At 41.1% G+C, this 24,559-nt stretch overlaps 1 protein-coding gene across 4 annotated transcripts in view; it reads left to right on the top strand.

Moving 5' to 3' along the window:
- Positions 1-16,009, top strand: part of USF3 (upstream transcription factor family member 3) — a 52,021-nt gene extending 36,012 nt beyond the window's left edge. For 3 of the 4 annotated variants that reach the window (XM_024120125.3, XM_055085239.1, XM_007113569.4), the window contains one exon: positions 898-12,788. In XM_024120125.3, coding sequence (XP_023975893.1) covers positions 898-7,328 — 6,431 coding nt within the window. In that variant the 3' untranslated portion in view covers positions 7,329-12,788. Of the gene's footprint in view, positions 1-897; positions 12,789-15,822 lie in introns of those variants that run through there. The other variant, XR_003681100.2, reaches the window with a different exon arrangement.
- The last annotated feature ends 8,550 nt before the right edge of the window (positions 16,010-24,559 follow it).

Below are 24,559 nucleotides of genomic sequence, written 5' to 3' on the forward strand. Positions count from 1 at the left end.
TTACTTCAGGCTACCTTATAAGGTACTGGCCTTGAGGATCGGCTGCCTTTGGCGGAGGGAATGGGGGAGAATACCGACTATGGCAAGGCAGGTGGGGATGTATAGGGTCACAGAGCATACATACCAACAGCCAAGGCTGACCCTTAGTATCCATGGTTGAGGCTGTCTCCTTTAAAATGGTGTAGGGCATCACGGACATCTTCATTACTCACTAGCATACACACATTGGCCCTACCAAGGCAAAAGCAAGTTTCACGGTTGGTGCTTTCTTCAGCACTCTCCCATCTTCTTACACGTTCTGCTTGGTCTTTCAAAGGGTGAAATAGAAACCAGTTTAAAGCCATTTATAAAAGAGACTGTCGGGAGTTCCCGGGCAGCCTAGTGGTTAGTATTCTGGGCTTTCACTGCCGTGGTCCCAGGTTAAGTCCCTGGTTGGGGAACTGAGATCCTGAAAGTCGTGCAGAGGGGCCAAAAAAAAAAAAAAAAAAGACTCTCTGTTACCACCATAAAGTAATGTTAGTTATTGCAACATTTAAATGCTATTATATTGATATTCAGTGTTATTTTCTTAGCATGTTACCATGATATCAGTATGTCTTTCCTTGCTGCCCTATTTTGAATGTTGGAATTTTGAGATTTCTACATTATGAGTAATTTTTGACCTTTGAATTGTTGACCTTTAAAGATACATACTTTTCAAAGGATTAGGATAGAGATTTGAGATACCATTCTAAAAAGAGGAAAGAACTTATATTAGAAAAGAGCTGAAGATTCTCAATTGAGCTATTTAGAATGCTAAAATTAGAATCCAGTAGTTTAGTATACAGCTGTTTCTTAAATTATTATAAATATTGACACTTAGAGGTAATTTTTTCATTTTTGTTTTTGATATTGTAGCTGAAGAAATTAAAAAGCTACGTAAACAACTGGAAGAAATTCAAAAAGAAAATGGCCGATATATTGAATTACTAAAAGCAAATGACATATGTTTATACGACGACCCCACAATCCACTGGAAAGGAAATCTTAAAAACTCAAAGGTCTCTGTTGTTATTCCCAGTGACCAGGTTCAAAAGAATATCATTGTTTATTCCAACGGGAGTCAGCCTGGTGGAAATAGCCAGGGAACAGCTGTTCAGGGGATAACCTTTAACGTTGGTCATAATTTACAGAAGCGAACTGCCAATGTGGTGCCAGTACAGAGGACTTGCAATCTTGTGACTCCTGTGTCTATTTCTGGAGTTTACCCTTCTGAAAACAAGCCATGGCATCAGACCACGGTTTCTGCATTGGCTGCCAACCAGCCTGTTCCTCTTTGTCTTCCTGCTACCATCTCTGCTCAAAATATTCTTGAGGTTTCCACCTCCGAAAGTGAGTCGAGTGTGCTTGGTGCCAGCAGTGGCTCACTGATCACTGTCCCCGTCGGGCCTGTGCCACCCCAGCATCATTCATTGCACACATGTCTAAAGGATCAAAATTCTTCTGAAAATAAGAATGGGCAAGATAGCCCCAAATTATTGAAGAAAACAGTCCCTTGTGCCACAAGCATCTCCTCCAGCTGCTCAGCAGCCGCCACTAAAGGACACCAAGGAAGCAAGTCCTGCCTGAGCGTACAGGAGTGCAGAAGTGATTTTCAAACCACCTTTGTTGTTTCCGTTACCACGACAGTCTGCTCCCAGCCTCCAAGATCTGCAGGTGATTCTTGTCCAGCGAGCATTAGCAAGGGTGCAGACTTGACAAGTGTTACTGCAGTGGTGGCCCCATCTACCCCTGGAGGAGGGGAGACCACCACCCCTGTGAGCACCCTTTCTGCAAACCCTGTGGACAGTAGTTGGACTCTTTCTTGTTCTTTGCCTTCTTCAGCTGTTAGTGCTTCAGATTTGAAAAACATTAATAGCCTTACCCGAATTTCCTCAGCTGGAAACACGCAGACGACGTGGACTACTTTGCAACTGGCGGGAAACACTATTCAGCCCTTAAGCCAGACACCATCTTCTGCTGTGACTCCGGTATTAAATGAGTCTGGTACTAGCACCACCACGACCAGCCACAGTAGATGTGTGGCTACAGGCGTCACCTTGAATAATTCCTTTCCAGCAGATGGGCAGCCAGTTGAGCAAGTAGTTGTAACCTTGCCTTCTTGTCCATCTTTACCTATGCAGTCACTGATTGCCCAGCCACAAGTGAAATCTCAGCCTCCAAAAAGTATCCTTCCATTGAATTCAGCAATGCAAATGATTCAGATGGCTCAGCCAGTTGGGTCGGCTGTTAACGCAGCTCCTGCTAATCAAAACGTTATCATTCTTCAGCCACCCAGCACCACCCCGTGCCCAACAATGATGAGGGCAGAGGTTCCCAACCAAACAGTAGGTCAACAGATAGTAATCATACAGGCAGCTAATCAGAACCCTTTGCCACTCCTCTCCGCTCCACCTCCTGGTTCTGTTCGACTCCCTGTCAATGGAGCCAGTGCTATCATAGGGTCTAACAATTCAGTGCAAAATGTTTCGACCCCACAGAGTTTTGGAGGAAAGCACCTTGTCCACATATTACCAAGACCTTCATCTTTATCAGCATCTAATTCAACACAAACTTTTTCTGTAACCATGTCAAACCAACAACAGCCTCAAACCATTTCTTTAAATGGACAGCTCTTTGCTTTGCAGCCTGTGATGTCTTCGTCAGGAACTACGAGTCAAACCCCTATGCAAATTATTCAACCCACCACCAGCGAAGATCCAAATACCAATGTTGCCCTGAATACCTTTGGCGCTTTGGCCAGCCTCAATCAAAGCATATCGCAGATGGCTGGGCAAAGCTGTGTACAACTGTCTGTTAGCCAGCCTGCCAATCCTCAAACTGCTGCAAATAGTCAAACCACCCCAGCTAACTGTGTTTCATTAACAACAGCTGTAGCATCTCCCATGACAACGGAGAATTCAGCCACACCACCCAGTACGTATAATCTAGTGACTGCTCCCTCAATGAACACTGTAGCTTCTTTGCCTAACATGAAGTCCAAAAGGCTGAATAAGAAGCCGAGTGTCAAGAAACACTTAGCCACTAATAAGTCAGCCTGCACCCTGAATCCAGCCAGAGATGTGGGTAAGTTAGACTGCCCCTGCACCGAAGGCTCCACAGAGCCATCGTGTAATGATGGACTTTTGGACAGCCTCCCTGGTGTGTTACCATCTGTCACTGTGACCCAGGCAAATAGTGCAAGTGTTTCTGGCTCACATTCTTTGGATGTTCTGAATTCTGAATCAGTGATACCTGAGTCCATACCCAAATCTAAGTCAGCAGAAGAGTCTAGCTCATCCTCCCAAGAATCTGTAACAAGTGAACATTTTACAATGGCCCCAGCAAAATCCAAAGATTCTCTCCCCGTTTTCCAACGAGAGACGTCTCAGGATAAGCCAGCAGCTAGTTTGGCACTGCCAGATGCTGCCAAATCCTGCACTTCAGCCAACGTGTTGATTTCATCTGCGAATGATCCCCACGTTTTGGTTTCTCAGGTTTCTGATTTGTCATCTGCCACAAGCACTGCAAGCACTGACTGTGTTTCTGAGGTAGAAGTCATTGCTGAACCTTGCAGGGCTGAGCAAGATTCATCAGCTACAGTGCAAACCACAGGTCTCTTAAAGGGGCAGGGTTTAACTGCATTGCTATCTGGTCTTGCTAAAGACAAAGACCCTCAGAAATCATCTCTTTCAGTCCAGGTGGACCATCCTGACTTTTCTTCAGAAAATTCTAAAATAGTCCATTCAAGTGTTGATTTACATCCCAAACAGGAGCTATTACTGATGAGCAGTGACGACAGAGACCCAGGACAGCATCATTCCTGCATCCCTGATCAGGAGGTTATTAATGGTTCTTTGCTCACCAGTAGGCAGGCTGACTCCCCCATGTCAACCAGCTCTGGCAGTAGCCGTAGTTTCTCAGTTGCATCCATGCTTCCTGAAACAACTAGAGAGGATGTCACCAGCAATGCAACGACTAATACGTGTGACAGCTGTACCTTTGTAGAGCAAACTGATATAGTTGCTCTTGCAGCAAGAGCTATTTTTGACCAGGAGAACCTTGAGAAGGGAAGAGCTGGCACCCAGGCTGATATAAGGGAAGTTCCTTCAAAGACTTCTGAAGCGTCCTCTTTAGAGGGAGACCAGCCTTTCAAAACACAGATATCTAAAGAGAATGGCCCAGGACAGGCCGATGCAACACCAAATGAATTTAATTCTCAGGATTCAATTGAAGCAACTGTGGGTCGGCCCCTTGAAAAACCAAGTTGTTCTATAGGAATGAAAACATCAAATGCCTCGCTACAGGTTTCGACTTCTCAGCCACCAAGCATCACCAGTTTAAGTGTGAATAATCTTATCCATCAGAGCAGCATCACCCATCCTCTGGTCAGCTGCGCTGGTTTATCCCAAACTTCAGAGCAAACAGCTGTTCCTGCAACAGTTAATCTGACGGTTTCCTCTAGCTCCTATGGCAGTCAGCCTCCTGGATCATCTCTGATGACCGAATACTCCCAAGAACAGCTAAATACTATGGCTGGTACCATACCAAATCCACAGATTCAAGAGCCACTCTTAAAGCCAAGTCATGAAAGCCGTAAAAACTCTGCTAAGCGTGCTGTCCAAGATGACCTTTTACTGTCTTCAGCTAAACGTCAAAAGCACTGTCAGCCGGCTCCCCTCCGGCTTGAAGGTCTGTCCCTGGTGAGCCGAACTCCAGACAGCATTTCCGATCAAACTCAAATGATGGTTAGTCAGATCCCTCCCAACTCTTCAAACTCAGCTGTGCCTATTAGCAACCCAGCACACGGAGACGGCCTTACGCGGTTATTCCCACCTGGTAACAACTTTGTGGCCCCTGCGTTGAGGCAAACTGAGGTTCAGTGCAATTCGCAGCCTTCCGTGGCTGAGCAGCAGCAAACGCAGGCCAGCCAACGTCTGCAGGCCCTGCAGCAGCATGTGCCAGCTCAAGGGGTGCCTCACCTGCATAGTAACCATCTCTACTTAAAGCAGCAGCAGCAGCAAGCGGGGCAGTTAAGAGACAGGCATCACTTATATCAACTGCAGCATCACGTACCTCACGCGGAGAGCTCTGTCCACTCTCAGCCCCACGTCCACCAACAGAGAACCCTGCAACAGGAAGTTCAGATGCAGAAAAAGAGGACTCTTGTTCAGGGCACTCCGGCCTCTCAGCTTTCTCTACAACCCAAGCACCATGGAACTGACCAATCCCGACCCAAGAGCGGTCAGCCACACCCCCACCATCAGCAGATGCAGCAACAGATGCAGCAACACTTTGGAAGCTCCCAGCCAGAGAAGAGTCGTGAAAACCCTTCCGCAAGCCGGAGTCACCATAACCATCTCAGTCAAGACCTCATGCACCAGCAGGAGGTGGGAAGCCGGCAGCAAGGTGCGGGGCTTTCTTCTGAACACGTATCTGGGCATAATCCAATGCAGAGGCTTCTGACGTCAAGAGGCATAGAGCAGCAAATGGTGTCCCAACCGAGTATCGTGACGAGACCTTCAGACATGACTTGTACTCCACACAGGCCAGAGAGAAATAGAGTTTCAAGTTACTCTGCGGAGGCACTCATTGGAAAGACATCTTCCAATTCAGAGCAGAGAATGGGTATATCGATTCAGGGTTCCAGAATTTCAGATCAGCTTGAAATGAGAAGCTACCTTGACGTTCCCAGAAATAAGAGTTTGGCCATTCATAATATGCAGGGTCGTGTGGACCATACTGTTACCTCAGATATCCGCCTTTCTGACTGTCAGACATTTAAGCCAAGCGGAGCCAGTCAGCAGCCCCAGAGTAATTTTGAAGTACAGTCTTCAAGAAATAATGAAATAGGTAACCCTGTGTCATCCTTGAGGAGTATGCAGTCCCAGGCTTTTCGAATTAGTCAAAACCCTGGTCCACCACCAATTGACCGCCAAAAGAGATTACCTTACCCACCAGTTCAGAGCATCCCAACAGGAAATGCTATCCCACCAAGGGACAGTGAAAATACATGTCACCAAAGTTTCATGCAGAGTTTACTTGCCCCTCACCTGGGTGATCAGGTCATTGGGAGCCAGAGGTCACTCCCTGAGCATCAGAGGAATACACAGTGTGGTCCCTCCTCTGCAATCGAATATAACTGTCCCCCAGCTCATGAAAGTGTCCATATTAGAAGAGAGAGTGAGAGTCAGAATAGGGAGAGTTGTGACATGTCCCTGGGTGCTATTAACACCAGGAACAGCACTTTGAATATTCCATTTTCGAGTTCTTCTTCCTCAGGAGATATTCAAGGTCGAAACACAAGTCCCAACGTTTCTGTACAGAAGTCCAATCCCATGAGGATTACTGACAGTCACGGGACCAAGGGCCACATGAACCCTCCAGTCACAACCAACATGCATGGGGTTGCAAGGCCAGGTTTGCCGCATCCGTCTGTGTCTCACGGAAATGCTGACCAAGGGCCTCCGGTACGTCAGACTAGTTCTTCAGTTCCCCAGCGATCAAGGCATCCCTTGCAAGACAGCAGCGGTTCCAAAATTCGTCAACCTGAAAGGAATCGCTCTGGAAACCAAAGACACAGTAATGTCTTTGATCCAAGTCTTCCCCATCTTCCTCTGTCTACTAGTGGCAGTATGATTCTCGGACGCCAACAACCCACTACAGAAAAGAGAGGAAGTATTGTTCGTTTCATGCCTGATGGCCCACAAGTACCTAATGATAATTCAGCGCCTGACCAGCATACACTATCACAAAATTTTGGTTTTCCGTTTATTCCGGAGGGTGGCATGAATCCACCAATAAATGCTAATACTTCTTTCATTCCACAGGTTACTCAGCCTAGTGCCACTCGAACTCCAGCCCTCATCCCTGTAGATCCCCAAAATACTCTCCCCTCCTTCTATCCCCCGTACTCTCCTGCTCATCCTACACTGTCCAATGATATTTCAATCCCTTACTTTTCTAATCAAATGTTCTCGAATCCTAGCACAGAGAAGGTAAACAGTGGAAGTTTGAATAACCGATTTGGATCAATTTTATCTCCTCCCAGACCTGTTGGTTTTGCTCAACCAAGTTTTCCTCTTCTCCCTGACATGCCCCCAATGCACATGACCAACTCTCACTTATCCAATTTTAATATGACATCTTTGTTTCCAGAAATAGCTACAGCTCTCCCTGACGGCTCAGCAATGTCACCTTTGCTTACGATAGCAAACGCCTCTGCCTCGGACTCCTCCAAGCAGTCCTCAAACAGACCTGCCCACAACATAAGCCATATTTTAGGTCATGATTGCAGTTCAGCTGTTTAAATACTGACTGACTAAACATAAATGTAACGGGTGAGATTACAAATGTATTTGTGTGTGTATTCACACATGTGCACAGGAAGAGAGAGATGGTGTGAGTGTATCTCCTTGTGTTTGTATAACCAGTTGTCAGTTATCTTCTGAATGTAGGGAAGCCGTGTCAGAGATGAGGCAAATGCTGGGTTGTCGAAAACAAATTATCTTTCATTTTAAACTGCATGGTGTACTTTTTAAACTTTCCAAGCAGATTTACATTTTCAAGTTTGATCTGTAATCTGACATTCCCTAGATATTAATCGGCTGGAAGTTGAGGGAGGTCATCTTGGTGTGTCCTGGGTGGTAGGAAGGAACCTAGATTTTAAACTTGATTGTTGATAATTTGTAAAATAGATAGTTGAGCTGATTGAGTTGCTTTCCAAAAATACAGACAGTCTGATATAACACAATGGCTCATAACCAAGTACGGGCCAGTGTCAGCATCTAGAACAGTTTCTTACCCATGGCAGGTGTTGAATTAATGTAGAATGAATGTCCATGATTCAAGTCAAGCAGTTAGCAAATAAATGAGTTGTTTAATCAACCTTTATTCATGAGGTTTGGTTTAGGTAGAGGCTTCTTTCTTAATTATAACAATTCATAAATTATCTGAATGTCATGTCTTGTTCTCCAAATTAGGGAGCCATGTTATCCTTTAATGTGCCAAGATCCTGTAAAGCAAAGGTCTTCCTTAAACAAGTAGCCTTAAAAGTGGAAAGCTAAAAAGCAAAGTACATAGATGTTCTCCATTTTGTACTTGCATTTTGCATCAGGCCATAAGGATAAAAGCAGTTGTATTGTGGAGTTTTGCATGTGTTCAGTTAAAGATTTTTTCATTCATTGAGTTTTGTTGTAGAATTCTATTTATTTGATCTTGAAATAGGTTCTTTTATATTTGTTTAATCATTAGGGACTGATCAGTAAATAGTGTGTTTGGAATCTACACAGTTATTTGAGCCTTACTTTTAAAATATTTCTGAACAGAGTCTTAAGCTCTGTCAGTATTTTCATTACTGATATTTATATTTAAAATATGGCATTGTATATTGCATTATTACCCTTCATAGCAGAATTACAGTGAGAAGATGAATTTGTTCATTATTTTTCCTGATGGTAGATGTGAAACGGTGCTTCAAAAAATTGTCTTTGTATATGTCCGTGTGTGAGTGTGTGTGTACTCGGACATAGATTTTAAAGTATAAACTGGCTCTTTAAAAATAGGCCTGCCATCTGAAAATGAGGAATTGGGACCTGAGACCTGCTGAAGTGTAGAAGAACTTGACGTAGCGTTTTTTTAAAAGCCCCGCTGAAGTTAATAATGAATTTTAAAAATATATTCAAAATTCATGTATTGAATTTTGAAAATTTAATTAAAAATTAAGAAAACAATTATATGTACTCACATTCTCAAGCCCATTAGTTTTTGTTGTTGTTATAGTCTGCCAAAAATGGGATGGAGTGGGAGATATAAACTGTTCTGTCTACTCTGTTAGCAAAGTGAACCCACGGACCAGAATTTTTTTTTTTTTCCTTAAAAAAAAAGCCTCCTAAGGCTTGGTTAGAGCAGTTAACGCCAGTGAATACCTCTATTAAAGACTCAGCAAAAGGGTCATCTGTGCCTCTTCAACTGTTCTCACCAAATTTTCCTGTCTCTTCCTGCTGCCAGCTGAGGCAGCCTCCTGGGGGCAAAAAAATATAAGAAAAATGTTTGTATTTTCTCCCTTCAAAAAGCTCGTGGGGAGGAATAGGAGAGCATCATGAATAAGTTACTTAAACAAGACAGCAGATAAACACAGCAGTTAATTGAGAAAAAATATGTGAGGTTTATAACTTAAAAAAAAAAAAAAAACTGAGTTTTAAGCTTTAACATTCAAGTTTTTCTTTGTTCTTGAAAGGTCCAGTCTGCTAATTTCAAGGACTGGTTTCTATGTGTTCAGCTATTCATTCTCCCTCCCTCCCTTCCTCCCTCTCTCTTTCTCACCTTGTCTTTCTCTCTCTGTCTCCCCCTCCTCCTCCTGCACCCGCCAACACACACACAGTGGCTATTGAGTTCTGAAGAACTGGGGACTGTTAGAATTGGAACTAAGGTAACAGGCTAAGAAGAAGCTCGATTTGAACATTCAGTGGAAAGGCCCCAAGCCTGGTACTTGCAGATATTTCTCTGTTGCCTCGATTGTATTTTTCTGCTCAGCTCTGTTCAGAGATAGCATTTACATTCCTCAGAGCTTTCATTCCAGGAATATAACACTTTGATCCCGAAAGAGTCTCTACCCCCTAAGAAAGGCTTATTTGACCATTGGAGGAAAGATATGACCATCTGCAAATAATTTGGCTCCTGCTTACATGTAGCTCTAATTATCTTACAGACATGTATGTATGTATGTAAGAGATCATTTTATACACAAACTCAATTCTGAAAGTGTTCAGAGCACAGTAATCTTACTTGATTTATAAGCACGAGTATATGAGATTTACCAGCAGTATTAAGTATTTGATAATTAGAGCTACATGATCTGGGGGAGGAAATTTATTATTTAATATCTAACGAGCTCTGGATATAATTTTTGGCAAAGGAATGGCAGAGAACATAGTCAATTTTTGTTATAGTAAATTTAATGTTACTCGTGGCTTGCTAATATATGTCTATAGAATGTAAAACCATTTCCACAGATAAATTTGTAATTTCTAGAAATACACTAACTTATGTATGAGTCATAAGTGAGAGTCATTGATTAAATCATTTTTCTCTCTTGTAGTGTTATTGATCACATAGAATCAGTTTCAGAAAGTGGTTGATTCCTCTGAACATTTTACACAGCAACTTCTGATGAGGTGAAAATTTTCAGATTTCTCATCATGTAAAAACTTCTAATGTGTCAATCATGGATAAAAGAAATCAACTTTGATGTCATTTCTCTTTTTTTGGTACATACAGGTTGTTTTGGGATGTTTTACACTGCTCCAGGAAGTTTATTTTTATTTTAAGACCTTTGGGGTGTACCAGAGATGGCACCCTTTTTCTAAGTAAGGAGTCTAAATTCCAGAGTGATCATGCTTTATAAAATGTAATGTATCAGAACTTTGGGAAGAGAAGAACGAGGAAAGAATGTTCTTTTTCAGTAATTTTCAGTCACATATCAGGGTGAACTGCAATGAGGATCAACTTTTAAAAATCAGGCTTCTTAATATACAAAATTATTTAAACATTTTCAAGATAATTCATTTGCCTTGCTCTTGCCTTCTAACATTGGCCATTTCATGGAGAGGCTAAGATTTTTACTCCAAAAAAAATGTAGAAATACATTTTAATGGGAGTGAAGTTTTTAAAATTTGAGAAAGGGTAAAGACTCACTAATATGCATCTTCTTAGCTTTATCCTTCCTTTGATACATAAGTACTTAGGCTCTTATTGTCTTCCGTCTGCTCCATGTCAAACAGGTGGCAGGGAATCTGGTCATTTCCTTAGAAGAATGATTACTCCTCTGCCTTGAAACATTTATTGGGTCCAGTGTCTATTGGATCGGTGTGTGATAGGGACTCATACTTCCAAATCAGTGATTCCCAAATGCCTGCCTTTGGAAACCATTATATCTCCTATTCTATTAAGGGGCAACGAGAATTTCTTGAAACAAAAGTAGTTCACGACCGATTGAAAATGTTTAATGTGCCATATAGTTCTGTCCCTTGTTTGGGAGAGTTTTTTTTTTGTTTTCCCCCATGGAGGAGTAAAGGAAGGGCAAAGGTGGTACCAAAATCAGACGGCTTTGGGTTGATATCCTTCGGAACCTGGAAGTCGTTATTCTAATTCTCTTGTCTCTCTAAATCTGCCTTTGCCCAGAGATAATGACCTATGGCTGTGTACTTCCAGAGGGCAATAACAATAAGTGATGATTTTAGGATACCTTTATGCAAATTAACGGCCAGAAATTAGTTTCTTCTTCGATACCTTTTTGGCTGAAGGATACCATTTCTCCTTCCTCCAGAGTTCAACAGAAAAGGGTCCTTTTTTTACTTAACAATATTCTCCCTGCATTCTACACTCCTGTGTGAGCCTAAGAGTGTTTCTACTAGAGTCTGTGGGGGACATCAGGTTCAGACTGAGGCAATCCAGGTGTTCTGGGAAGAAGTGTTGAGGGACTTCTTGGACACAGAGCTTCTAGTTGTGCTCGCATGCCGCTACCCTGCGACTGCACTTTACCTGCAACTGTGCCTCTGGTCCTAGGACCAGCCATTGGAACATACTGCTCACTCACTCCTCTGTTACAGCAAAGGACCGGCCGGGATGGTACATGCTGTGTAATCAAACACCTAGACGACAAGTACAGCTGATGTTTCTCACTGTTGCCTTATCATTCTCTGAGCCATCTTTAAAGCTGATCTTGTAAAAAACTTACTAGTTAGATGCAAGACTCCTTTTAAACTCAGAGCTTGTGTGTGGTGGCCATTCAACATTCTTCTTTCTAGATTTGCACAAACCCTGTCAACTGTAATCGTTTTCTGGCGCATGCCTGTGTTCAGATGCTTCATAAACATGAGCCAACCTGGGTTGAAAACATTGGGGATAGTATCCAAATTGGTGTTATTTTGGATGACTGTATAATCTGTCACTAGGGATCTCATGAGACATAGAAGACAACTCTTCATTTGTTAACACTTTTTTGAAAAGATGATCATTAATTTTTTTCCCTCAGTTGTGTGTATAGCTATACACCATACTACGTCATAGGAAGTTAAAGTTTACTCCGTGTCAGTCCCCTCTTCGCTTTTCTGGACCTCTGTTCCTCCATCCCCTAAGTCTTAAAACCATTTTTCATCTGTGAGGCACTGGACATGACTATATTGGTAACTTTTAGGGGGAGTTGAACTGTTGATCTTCCAAGAAGAAAGGGACCAGACAGTGTTGCTTAAAATGCTGCAGTTGTGTTACTGTGAAGAAAAGATTTGCTTCCACTTTCAACAGGAGATATATATATATATATATATATATATATATATATATATATATCCATATATACACATATATATTCATTACAGTAAAAGTGGGTGGAAAAATCTGAGAACATAGTTACCTTCACAAATTATTTATAGATACACTGGGTGAGAAGCTTACTGTAGGGCAGTCACCAGAAAAAATCTAACTGTAGTGCTTTCAGTAGTGTATGTAATATTTGTAACTATTCTCACGCCAGCAATGTCTGCTGTGCACTGTGTCCTATTACTGTAAATTACCTGGTTTATAATTCTAATGGGAACTAATTTGTTTTGTAATAGAATCCAGAGCAGATATGTATAATATGGTCAGGATTGTCCTACAGTTGTAAATAAGAATAGGTCCTGTTTATTTTGACATCTTTTTACAAATGCATTGTATTAGGGTGTGAATATTCTGAACCATGCTCTTGTTTAAAGTTTTGAAATTTTTATTGGTAAATGTAACATTTTAATGGTTGTAATAATTATTTGTATAGATATGAATATAGTATTTTATTTAAGAAAATAAACTTTGCATTTTTGCATTGTGAATTCTGCCTTTTCTCATCATTGCCTGTGCCGCTTCAAACCTGGTATTAAAATGATTTGTCTTACATACTGAAGATTCATGTTCAGGTAATCTTTAAATTTTGCCAAAGTGTCTGAAAATGATACCATGACATATTTCCCATGGGGTTGTGTTTCTGATCAACGAGTCAACCTCAGATAAATCATAATTATGATCAGCGCTATGTTTTTGGAGTAGACTGTACACCTCTATATTTATTGTAAAAAGTAGAATTTCAGATCTGGAGAGAATTGATAGATGATTCAATTTAAACTCTCCTCCTTGTGTATTTGTAGTGGCGGAAACTGAAGCACAAAACTTTGGGACAAGAATTAGGTCTTTCATTACAACTGCCCACATCAACTTGTCACATCTCACAAGCATGAAGTTTGAGGGGAAAAAATAGGTTGCCGAGGAGCTTGTGCAGTATAAAGCTATGTAAAGTTTAAAGCCCTTTAAATCAAACAATTTATTCTTTGGGGATAGCCTACAGATGTGGGAAAAATTACAAATTGAGGGGAAATTCCCCGGCAGTCCAGTGGTTAGGACTCTGCACTTTCACTGCTGAGGGCCTAGGTTTGATCTCCGGTCAGAGAACTAAGATCCCACAAGCTACATGGTGTGGCCAAAAAACAAACAACAAAAATTATAAATTGAGGAAATGAGAAACCCCAAATTCAGGAAACTCCCTGAATTTCTTAGGAAAGGAGGGAGGGAGAAGGTATCAAGAGAGGTACTTCAAAAACACTGGTAGGGGACTTCCCTGGTGGCACAGTGGTTAAGAATCCGCCCGCCAATATAGGGACACGGGTTCGGGCCCTGGTCTGGGAAGATCCCACATGCCGCGGAGCAACTAAGCCCGTGAGCCACAACTACTGAGCCTGTGCTCTAGAGCCCGTGAGCCACAGCTACTGAGCCTGCGCGTCTGGAGCCTCTGCCTGCCAATGCAGGGGACACGGGTTCAAGCCCTGGTCCAGGAAGATCCCACATGCCGCGGAGCAACTAAGCCAGTAAGCCACAACTACTGAGCCCGCGCTCTAGAGCCTGCGAGCCACAACTACCGAGCCCATGTGCTGCAGCTACCGAAGACCGCGTGCCTAGAGCCCCTGCTCCGCAACAAGAGACGCCACTATAATGAGAAGCCCGTGCACCTCAACGAAGAGTAGCCCCTGCTCGCTGCAACTAGAGAAAGCCCACACACAGCAACGAAGACCCAATGCCGCCAAAAATAAATAAATAAATTTATACCAAAAAACCCCCCAAAACATTGGTAGGTTCTATTGAATCTGAGAGCAGATGCTCAGGTGTTCATCTCACTTACACCTGACATTTTTGTCTTATGAATGAGTAAAACATGTCCTAATATTAAAACAGGTAAAATGAGGACTTTAGAGAGCATTTATTTCACATGTTCTCCAGGAAATTAGTGCTCACTGTATTTTCCTGGTCTAGCTTTTTGTGAGTTCAGGTTAAAGCTCAGTATTCTGACTATCAAGGGTTTAGTGTTCTTTCTGCTGTTGCCCGCTGCCTCTCATACAGAGGTCATAGATGTATCATATATTTTGGTTATACAAGGAACCCTAATATGCAGTAAAGTGCATACAACCTATAATAGTGCAACCACTGTGCATAGATTCAATATCCCTAAAATGAATGTGCAAGTCATAACAGCCATACATTTAACGTTTTGTTAGCTTTCCAGTTTAGTTAGATGTTTGAAGGAAAGTGATTTTAGTAACTTATATCTCTTTAAAAAGCTATCCAGGGAATTTTCACTTTTGGATAGAATGTAATAGCTAGTGGCATGTTATCAATCCCACTGCACCGCTAGAACAAATTAGAAAATTATGTTTAAAAAGATACTAAAACCCATCAATATAAGAGGACAAAATTCCTGTGACTATATAAATAGATGTGAACAAAACAGAGAGAGAAAAGGCCTCCCTAGGTGAGGTGAGATCTCTGGCCTTTCTATTTATCCCCTGGGGACATTGGATGAGTATGGGTTGAAAAGGCAGGGTGAAAGCTCCTACAGTTTTATGAAGCTTAGGAGACAAATTCCTGCTAGATGAAGCAGGCTCATCTTCGAGACACTGAAAACCAGAAGAGAGCTGCCTCTAACTACAGCTGCATCCCCGCTCTCATCCAGCTCAACTCTCTAACAGAGGAAAAGCGTGATTCCCTTCTGGTGAAAAATAACACAACTTCAATCTATGCTGTTCATTTATGTACAATATCCAGGAAATATATACAATGTCCAGAAAAATGTGACCAGTAAGCAGAAGAAAAGGCAGACATACGATACAGAAAATCAGCAAACCCAAAAGTTGATTTTTGGACAAGATTAAAAAGAAAAAAAAAGAGCTCCTAAGAAAGACTGATCAGGGAAAAAAAGAAAATATAAATTACCAATAAAATGAATAGAAAAGGGGACTTCACAAAAGATCATACAAAAATTAAAATCATTGAAAGATCACTTACAACATTATGCCAATATTATTGACAACTGAGATGAAATGGACACGATTCTTGAAAAATATGATTTACCAAAAGGGACACAAGAAGAAACAGAAAATCTTTATACCTCTATACCTGTTAGCCAAATTGAATCTATAATTAAAAACCTTCCTACTATGTATTATATAACTCCATTTCTATGAAATGTTCAGAATAGGCAAATCTAAAGAAACAGAAAGTGGACTTGTGGTTGCCTAGGGTGGGGGAGTTCGGGAGAAAGTGAGAGGTGGCTGATAGTGTATTGGGGGTTTTTGATGGGGGATGGTGAAAATGTTCTAAAATTGATTGTGGTGATGGCTGTACAGCTCTGTGAATACATTGAAAACTGTTGAATTGTACACTTTAAATGAGGGAATTCTATGGTATGTGAATTATATCTCAATAGCTGTTTTGATTTTTTTAAAGGTCTTCCCACAAAAAACCCTCAAGCCCAAGAGATCTTAGTGGGGAATTCCTCTAAATGTTAAAGGAAGAAGTGATACCAATCTACCCAAACTCATGAGGAAGATGAATCATTGCCAAACCTGCTTTAAGAAGTTAGTATAACCTTGATACCAAATCTGTCACAACATTATAGTAGAAGAAAATTATAGCCCAATATCCCTAATAAACATAGTTGTGAAAATTCTTTTTTTTTTTTTTTTTTCTGGCTGCAGCATGGCTTGCGGGCCAGAGTTCCCAACCAGGGGTGGAACCCGGGCCCACAGCAGTGAAAGTGCGGAGTCCTAACCACTGGACCCCCAGGGAATTCCCTGAAAATTCTAAACAATATGTCAGCAAATCAAATCTAGTGATATAAGAAAAGAATAGTACATCGTGACCAAATGTGGTTTATTTCAGGAATGCAAAGCTGTTTTAACATTTTAAAATCAATTTATGCAGTTCATTGTACTGACAGAATAAAAGATAAAAAAATATGGTAACTCAATTACCTTATTTTTAAAATATGGTAACTTTTTAGTTGATAAAATTCAGCATCCATTTATAGTAAAAATTCTAAACAAAAGAGGAAGAGAAGGGAGCATTCTCAATCTGATAAAGCATTTCTGCCCAAAAAAACCCCAGTAAACAAAACTACAGCTAATATCATACTTAATAATTTCTCCCAAGTTGGGATCAAGACAAAGATGATTAGTGGCAATTGCCACTGAAATCACTGCAGGGATTTTTTTTTGGGGGGGGTGGTGGAAATTGACAACCAGATTCTTAAATTTGTATAGTATTTAATATAATAATTATATAAATGTAAAAGTCCTAGAATAGTCTCGACTATCTTACAAACAAAGTTAGAAGACTTAAACCACCAGATTTCAAAACTACTCTAGTAGGGTAGATCTTAAAAATCCTCATCACCAGAAAAAATTTTTTTTGTAATTATGTATGGTAACAGATGTTTAGACTTATTGTGATGATGGCTTCACAATATATACAAATATCAAATCATTCTGTTGTACACCTGAAACCAATATAATGTTATATGTGAATTATACCTCAATAAAATTTTTTTTAAATTATTATAAAGCTCCAATAATTAAAAAGTGTGATATTGGCACAAGGATGGACAGTAGGCCAATGGAAGGGAGCAGAAAATTCAGAAATAGATTAGACACGTATAGTCAACTTGATTGATGACAAAGGTGCCAATTCCATTTCAGTGAGTAAAGGATGGTCTTTTCTGTAAATGGGCTGGAGCAAGTGGATATCAGTATGGAAGGGGAAGAAGCCCTAGACACCTGCCCCCCACCACCACCTCACATGCTAAACAAAAATTAATTTGAGTCGGGTCAAAGACCTAAATGTAAAAGGTAAAACACTAAAGCTTCTAGAGTAGTGCTTCTTAAAATGTAGTTTCCAGCCTCCCTGGGTTTCTCTGAGACCCTTTAAGGGAATCTGTGAGGTCAAAATTATTTTTATGATAGAACCAAGATGTGATATGCCTATATACTGTGTTGACATATGCACTGATGGTGCAAAAGCAATGGTGGGTAAAACTGCTAGTACTTCACAAATCAAGGCAGTGGCACTGACTACTGTGCTAGTAGTAATAGTCACTGTATTTTTAATCATAGAAAAAAACCTCCAAAACAACGTAGTTTAGAATCTCCTTGATGAAGCAACAGAAATTAACAATTTCATTCAATCGTAACTCTTGGGTACGCTTCCTTTTAATATCCTTTTTAAATATTGTGTGAGTACATGGGAAGCAAACATAAAGCACTTCTGCTGCAAGCCAGAGGATGGTGGTTTTCACAAGGAAAAGCACTGGTATTAAATTACAGAATGAACTCCTGGTTTTCTTTATGGAATACTATTTTTAGCTGAGAGAATGACTAAAATCTATAGTTATTCAGACTTGTGTATTTGGCAGACATTTTCTCAAAAATGAATGAAATGTACATGCACTGTATCCACTACTGTGAGCTTGACAGGTTCCCATTAAGACCTCTCTGATGAGATCAGTAGTGATATAAATGAATAGTATATGTATACACATATATATAATTAATAATTATACAATTAAATTTGTAATGTTTGAAAGATTTGCACAATTCAGTGAGCCAATATTTTCCAAGTAACTGAGGCATGCTGTTACAAAACCGTGCATGGGTAAAAAGATCTATTCAAATTGAAAGATAGACCAATGGATTTTAACATTACAAAACATGAAAATTTCACTGATATGGTTTTGGATTCCACATTGCAACTAATTTTGGGAAACTACCATGTGCTGAGTTTTGGTATAGTATCAAAGAGAATATCTACAATGCTCCCTTTTCCAACTATGTATTTCTGTAGGGCTAGATTTTCTTCGTATGCTTCAAGCAAAACATTTACTGCAGAAGAGTGAAGGCAGAAACCAATATAAGACTCTAATTACCTTCTATTAATCCAGATATTAAATGGATTTACAAGAATGTGAAACACGCTCGTCTCACAATTTTTTTTTGCTTTGGAAAATATAGTTATTTTTCATAAAAGATGTTACAGTTGGCCCTCAGTATCCTCGGGTTCCATGTCTGAGGTTTCAACCAATTGTGGATTGAAACTATTTGGGAAAAAATACTCCAGAAAGTTCCAAAAAGCAAAACTTGAATTTGCTGCATACTGGCAACAATTTGCATAGCATTTACATTGTACTAAGTATTATAAGTAATCTAGAGATGATTTAAAGTATCCAGGAGGATGTGCATATTTTACATGCAAACACTATGCCACTTTTATATAAGGGACTTGAGTATCTGTGGATTTTGGTACAAGGGGGTCCTGAAACCAATTCCTCTCAGATACCAGGGGAGGACTGTATTTGTGTTATGTAATGAGTTTACTGTTATCTTTCAATGAATTAATAAATATTTGTAAATTTTCCATTTTTTATTTCTAATGTGGTAAATATTAATAGATATTAACTCACATAAACAAAAACTCTGGGGGGTCCTCAACAATCTTTAGGAGTGTAAATAGGTCCCGAGACCAGAAAATGAGAACTAGTGTTCTAGAAGAAACCACAGGAAATATCATCTGACTATAACATAAAAGGAAGAAATAAGTTAGATTGATTTCATTAAAATCACGAATGTCTCTTCATCAAGTCACAGACTAGCAAAGATTATATATATCAGAAAGAAAAAGACTCATAGCCGATTTAAAAAATGGGAAAAGAACTTGAAAAAATCCTTCACATAAATGGCCAAGAATTCTATATGAAAAGGTGCTCAACATCAGTAGTTATCAGAGAAATGCAAAATAAAATACAATGAAATACCATTACACCTCACCCAGAAAGTCTAAAGTGGAAAGAGCCGACAAATGCCGAGTGTTGGCAAACGTGGAATAATTGGAACTCTCATATGATGCTGATGAGAGTGTAAACTGATACAACCACTTTGGAAAACAGTTGGTAGTATCCTTGAAAACTAAAGACTTATCCCATGACTCAGCAATTCCATAGTGTACTGTGTATATACTCTGGGGAAAATGTATGTATAAGTTCACCAAAAGCAATGTATAAGAATGTTCATAGAAGCTTTCTTTACAGGTAGCCCCAAACTGGAAACAACCCAAACATCCATCAATAGGAGAATGAATAAGTGAAATGTCATATATTCACACAATGAAGCTACTGATTCACACAGACGACTCTCACAGACATTACATTGAGTGAGAGAAGCCAGACAAAAAGGAGTACATACTGCATAATTCCATTTATATAAAGTTCAGGAATAGGCAAAATTCATCTAGGAGGAGAAAAGTCAGAATAGTGGTTATCTCTGTGGAGGGATTAACTTGGAACAGGCACAGTGATGCTGGAAATGTTTTCTTTCTTAATGTGGGTGGTGGTTACAGTGGGGTGTGTGTGTGTGTGTGTGTGTGTGTGTGTGTGTGTGTGTGTGTAAATATATCTGTAAAATATATGTAAAAATTTATACATCAGTATACACTTATGATTAGTGCACATTTTGTACATTACTGAATATATTTTATGCCTAAATAAAAAGGTTAAGAAAAAACTATGGAAGTCTGATCTGATGATGTTGGTTTTCTCATGATAAATTTCTTGAGTCAGCAAAACCTAAAAGTTATTTTACTGTCATTCTTTAGCAAAAGAAAAGGCCAAGGCACTATTTCGTATCTGGCTCCTGTTGCCTGGCTATGTGGCTTTGAGCAAGTGGCATAACTTCTTTGCATCTTAATTTATTTGCTGGTACATTATCTGTACTGTCCAGACCACAGGGCTGTTGTGAAGGACAAATGAGGTTTTATATTTGAAGAGGTTTCACATAGTTGCAAAGGAATATTTAAATGTAAAGTGGCGATTACTTTCCATGACATTCCTCATTTCTGTTGCCCTACGTGGGAGACTGAAATGCAGGACTCCACTAGCATGTGGTTTGTTGGTCAGTATCAACACCCCTTTTGACCTTTTCTTCTTCCTGTGAGAAATTAAGGACATAATTCCAATTTGCTGCCTACATAATTTCAGAAGTCAGGTAGGTTGCTTACCTAATATCAACGTGCCACTTAATTTTTCACATGACCCTATAAACTGCAGATTTGGGGAAGATGTGAAAATCCAGGTTTTAACTAAGTGTGTGCTGTGCAGGTCTGGTTTGGGTGGTGTTTTCTTACATTGCTTTATCACATTCAAATCTGTGGTTTGGAAAGAGACTGAAGCCTAATAGTAGTGGTAGAGAACTTAACTGCTTCAGGGACATTTCCTTCTGGGAACTTGTGATTCAATTAGGTTAAATCCCATCTCAAAAAAGAAATGCTGCTGAGTGGCAAATGTGCAAATTCACATTAATTTTTTTTTTTAAGCCTAAGAGACAGCTTAGTAGAGGAGAAGAAAATTGGCTAGGATGTTGGTGTTTCAAACGAAGTCGTATCGGTTTTTTTTTTTTTTTGTCTTACTTCTGGACAATTTAGAAAATTTTATCTCCATTATCATTGTACCCCCAATTGAAGAATTATGATTTTCCAGTTCCTCTGCCTCAATTTGGTGGAATGGAAATACTCCCAGCCACCAGGAACAAAGATGGTTCAGCCATCAATGGGAGTTGTAGATTCTGCCTGACCTATTGGACCAGCATAGACTGGTTTCAGAGGCAGCTCTGGAGGACTTTAGGACTCTTGACAGTATTTTGAGTCTCTGAACATGTTTTAGGAAATTAAAAAACCCACTTATTCCAGGGACTTCCCTGGTGGTCCAGTGGTAAAGAATCCACCTTCCAATGCAGGGGACGCAGGTTCGATCCCTGGTCAGGGAACTAAGATCCCACATGCTGCAGGGCAACTAAGCCCACGCAGCACAACCACTGAGCTCGCAGGCCTCGACTAGAGAGCCCGCATGCCGCACACTACAGAGCCCACGAGCTCTGGAGCCCACGCCACAACTAGAAAGAAGCCCGTGCGACACAGTGAAAGATCCCACACGCCTCAACAAAAGATCCCGCAGGCCGCAGCTAAGAGCCAATGCAGATAAAAAACCAAACCAAAACAAAAAAACCCCCCGCTTATTCCTGTGCTTTCTCTCCACTGTTAATTTTGTTTCTGAACCAACAGGTTCCCAGTAGAAACCTGACACCTTATGCTACATATATTTTAATTTAAAATGAATCTTTGGGTCTACAGCCCTTTGCCAAATGCAGTCATTGAATGTATAAAAAGGACTTTGGTCCTTAACTTTACAAGCTTAGAAACTGAAGCAAGAGTCCTCTGAATCCCGCTGTTCCAGTTTAAAGAGCCAAAATGATCCAAAGCTGCAGTTTTATTGGTTGACTTTCCTAAAGCATGATAGGTTTCACTGTCACTCAGGTTTATATAACAGACACATCTTCTGAATTTTGGAGAAACCTTCTCTTTTTGTTAATATGTTCAAGGGTTATAGAATTCTAGGCTGTGTGTTTTGCATATATAGATACATGAACAAATAAGGGCTGCAACACCATCCACCTTCCCTGTCTCTGTTCTTGTTACCTGAACCACTCATTTCTGACTCTTAATCCAGGCTTCTGCACCTTTCACTTCATCTAGTGGACATTGACTTCTCTAAGTTTCAGTTTCTCTGTCTGGCAAATGGGGATGATAGTAATAATACCGACTTCATGGGGTTGGTGGTGGTGACTGTTTCAGGATCCAGCATGGAATGTATATAAAACCCTTGGCAGAATGTCCGATAACAAATGTTTGCTGTTTTAATAATCGGTTCTGCCAACTTTAATCTTCTAGGGGCAGCAATTTAGGGGCTTCACATCTAGGGATAAAAATTGCTGATAATTACTTGGACTTTCTTTGCATCTGTACCTAATAAGATTCTTCTAAGGCTATTCTCTTCTTGGAGCTCTTTGCCCACTTATAATGAACAAGTTATTTGTTTCATGCATCTCTCCCCTTTTGGACCATAGACCCCGTGATTGAAGAGACTGGGTGTTTTGCCCATTGCTCTGCCCAGTTCCTCACAGTGCTTGGCCCAGATATTTCTTGACTGACTATTGACTGAAGCAGTATTTCTGTTTTTTTGTTTGTTTGTTTGTTTTCGGTACGCGGGCCTCTCACTGCTGTGGCCTCTCCCGTTGCGGAGCGCAGGCTCCGGACGCGCAGGCTCAGCGGCCATGGCTCACGGGCCCAGCCGCTCCGCGGCATGTGGATCTTCCCCGGACCGGGGCACGAACCCGTGTCCCCTGCATCGGCAGGCGGACTCTCAACCACTGCGCCACCAGGGAAGCCCAGTATTCCTGATTGTATGTAAGTGAACAGAGAAATGGTGAGGAAGGAGAGGATAAAGGGGAAATGGACCTCCTAAAAAGCAGGTTACTTTACAAGGTATCCCACACTGAGAGAGAAGCAGAGTAAACCTTAGGCCTGAATTTGTCCTCTTCCTCAAAGGGGCCTGCCTAGAACCGGGTACTGAGCCTTGTGAAATGCTCAGATAAGCAATGTAATAAAAATCATAAAACGCAGGACTCCCCTGGTGGCACAATGGATAAGACCCCGTGCTCTCAATGCAGGGGGCCCGGGTTCGATCCCTGGTCAGGGAACTAGACCTCACATGCATGCTACAACTAAGAGTTCTCATGCCACGACTAAGAAGCCCATATACCACAACTAAGGAGCCCATGTGCTGCAACTAAGACCCAGTGCAACCAAATAATTAATTAATTTTAAAAAGTGTACTTCTAAAAATAAATCATAAAACGCAAGTCAAAATTTTTCTGTGTTGGCAACATTAGAGCACCTTAAAAGAAAGAGCTTTTGAATTATTTTGGATAGTCTTCTGTTTAAAGGACTTAGAGTCCTAATTCACAAAGAATGTCAAGAGTTAAAAAAAATACATCAAGAGTTACAGGGTTAGAGGAAATTAGGAGCCCAGGAGCCAACCATAGTGGGATTGCATGTTCTGGGATGAGAAATGAGACACCCAGACATTAGCATGACTGAAACGTGACATAACTTCAAGGCTATTCTATGATGGTTAGCTCTTTTTCATCTCCAATGAAAGGGATAAGCCTTAGATGACAGGGAATGAAAAAGAGGTAGAATAAAATCATGGAGTTTTAAAAAATTTAGTTCAGGAAAAATCATGAAAACTTCTAATATAGAGATATTCAGAAAGAACGCAGAGGGCTTCCCTGGTGGCGCAGTGGTTGAGAGTCCGCCTGCCGATGCAAGGGACATGGGTTCGTGCCCCGGTCCGGGAAGATCCCACATTGCCGCAGAGTGGCTAGGCCCGTGAGCCATGGCCGCTGAGCCTGCGCGTTCGGAGCCTGTGCTCCGCAACGGGAGAGGCCACAACAGTGAGAGGCCCGCGTACCCAAAAAAAAAAAAAAAAAGAACGCAGAGCTCCATTTCCCTAAGACTGGAGGAGCAAAGGGTAATTCTATGTTCAACATTGGTCACCACTTAGCCCTCCTTGCAGTAAGAATAGCAAGACCCTACTTCAGGAAAACCATATGATGAACTGCAAACTCCGCCCCCCTTGGAGTTCACAGGGGTCAAAAAAGTCTAAAAATTGGTTTCTTTTTGCAGAGGAATCCCGTCCAAGTGAAAATTCTATTACTATGCCCTTTTAGAAACTCATTGAAAAAGGCTGATCCATGACCCTCACCAAGCTTATTTGAATTCATGTGTGTTAAGGCCTAAGATTCAGCAGGCCATTAACCTTATTGACGATGGTGCCTTAATATTGAGGAGACATTTGAACTTGGCCACACAGGTTTATCTTGTCCCCGCCAAAACCGTGGGTAATTAGTCAAATCCATTTCCCCTGCCTTCACTAATCAGTCATTTTAAGGCTTGCCTGTTCTCCAAGAAGTACGTGGCCCAAACAAGAAACTGTTTGCCTGAGTTGCTTTCCAGGAATTTGGAGCAGGTTGTATCTAGCTCAGCTGAGCTGGTTGAAACTAGGGTGGGGGGCGGGGGGAAACCACTGACCTTTCAACTGGGCATGCGCGAGTGTCCACCCGTGACTTTTGGACCATGCAGAGGCCCGTAGCCTAGTTACGCCTGCGCAGCGCGGTGATGACCGCACCTTTTCCCAATCACCTTTCCCCACCTCCCCGGCTTCCCACGCTCCCCGTGCCTCAGAGCAGCCCGCTTCGTCATTCCTCGTCCCATAAATACCCCCGCCTCTTACCTTCGGGGAGCA

The sequence above is a fragment of the Physeter macrocephalus genome, chromosome 1 (genome assembly GCF_002837175.3).
Source record: "Physeter macrocephalus isolate SW-GA chromosome 1, ASM283717v5, whole genome shotgun sequence".
Taxonomy (NCBI): domain Eukaryota; kingdom Metazoa; phylum Chordata; class Mammalia; order Artiodactyla; family Physeteridae; genus Physeter; species Physeter macrocephalus.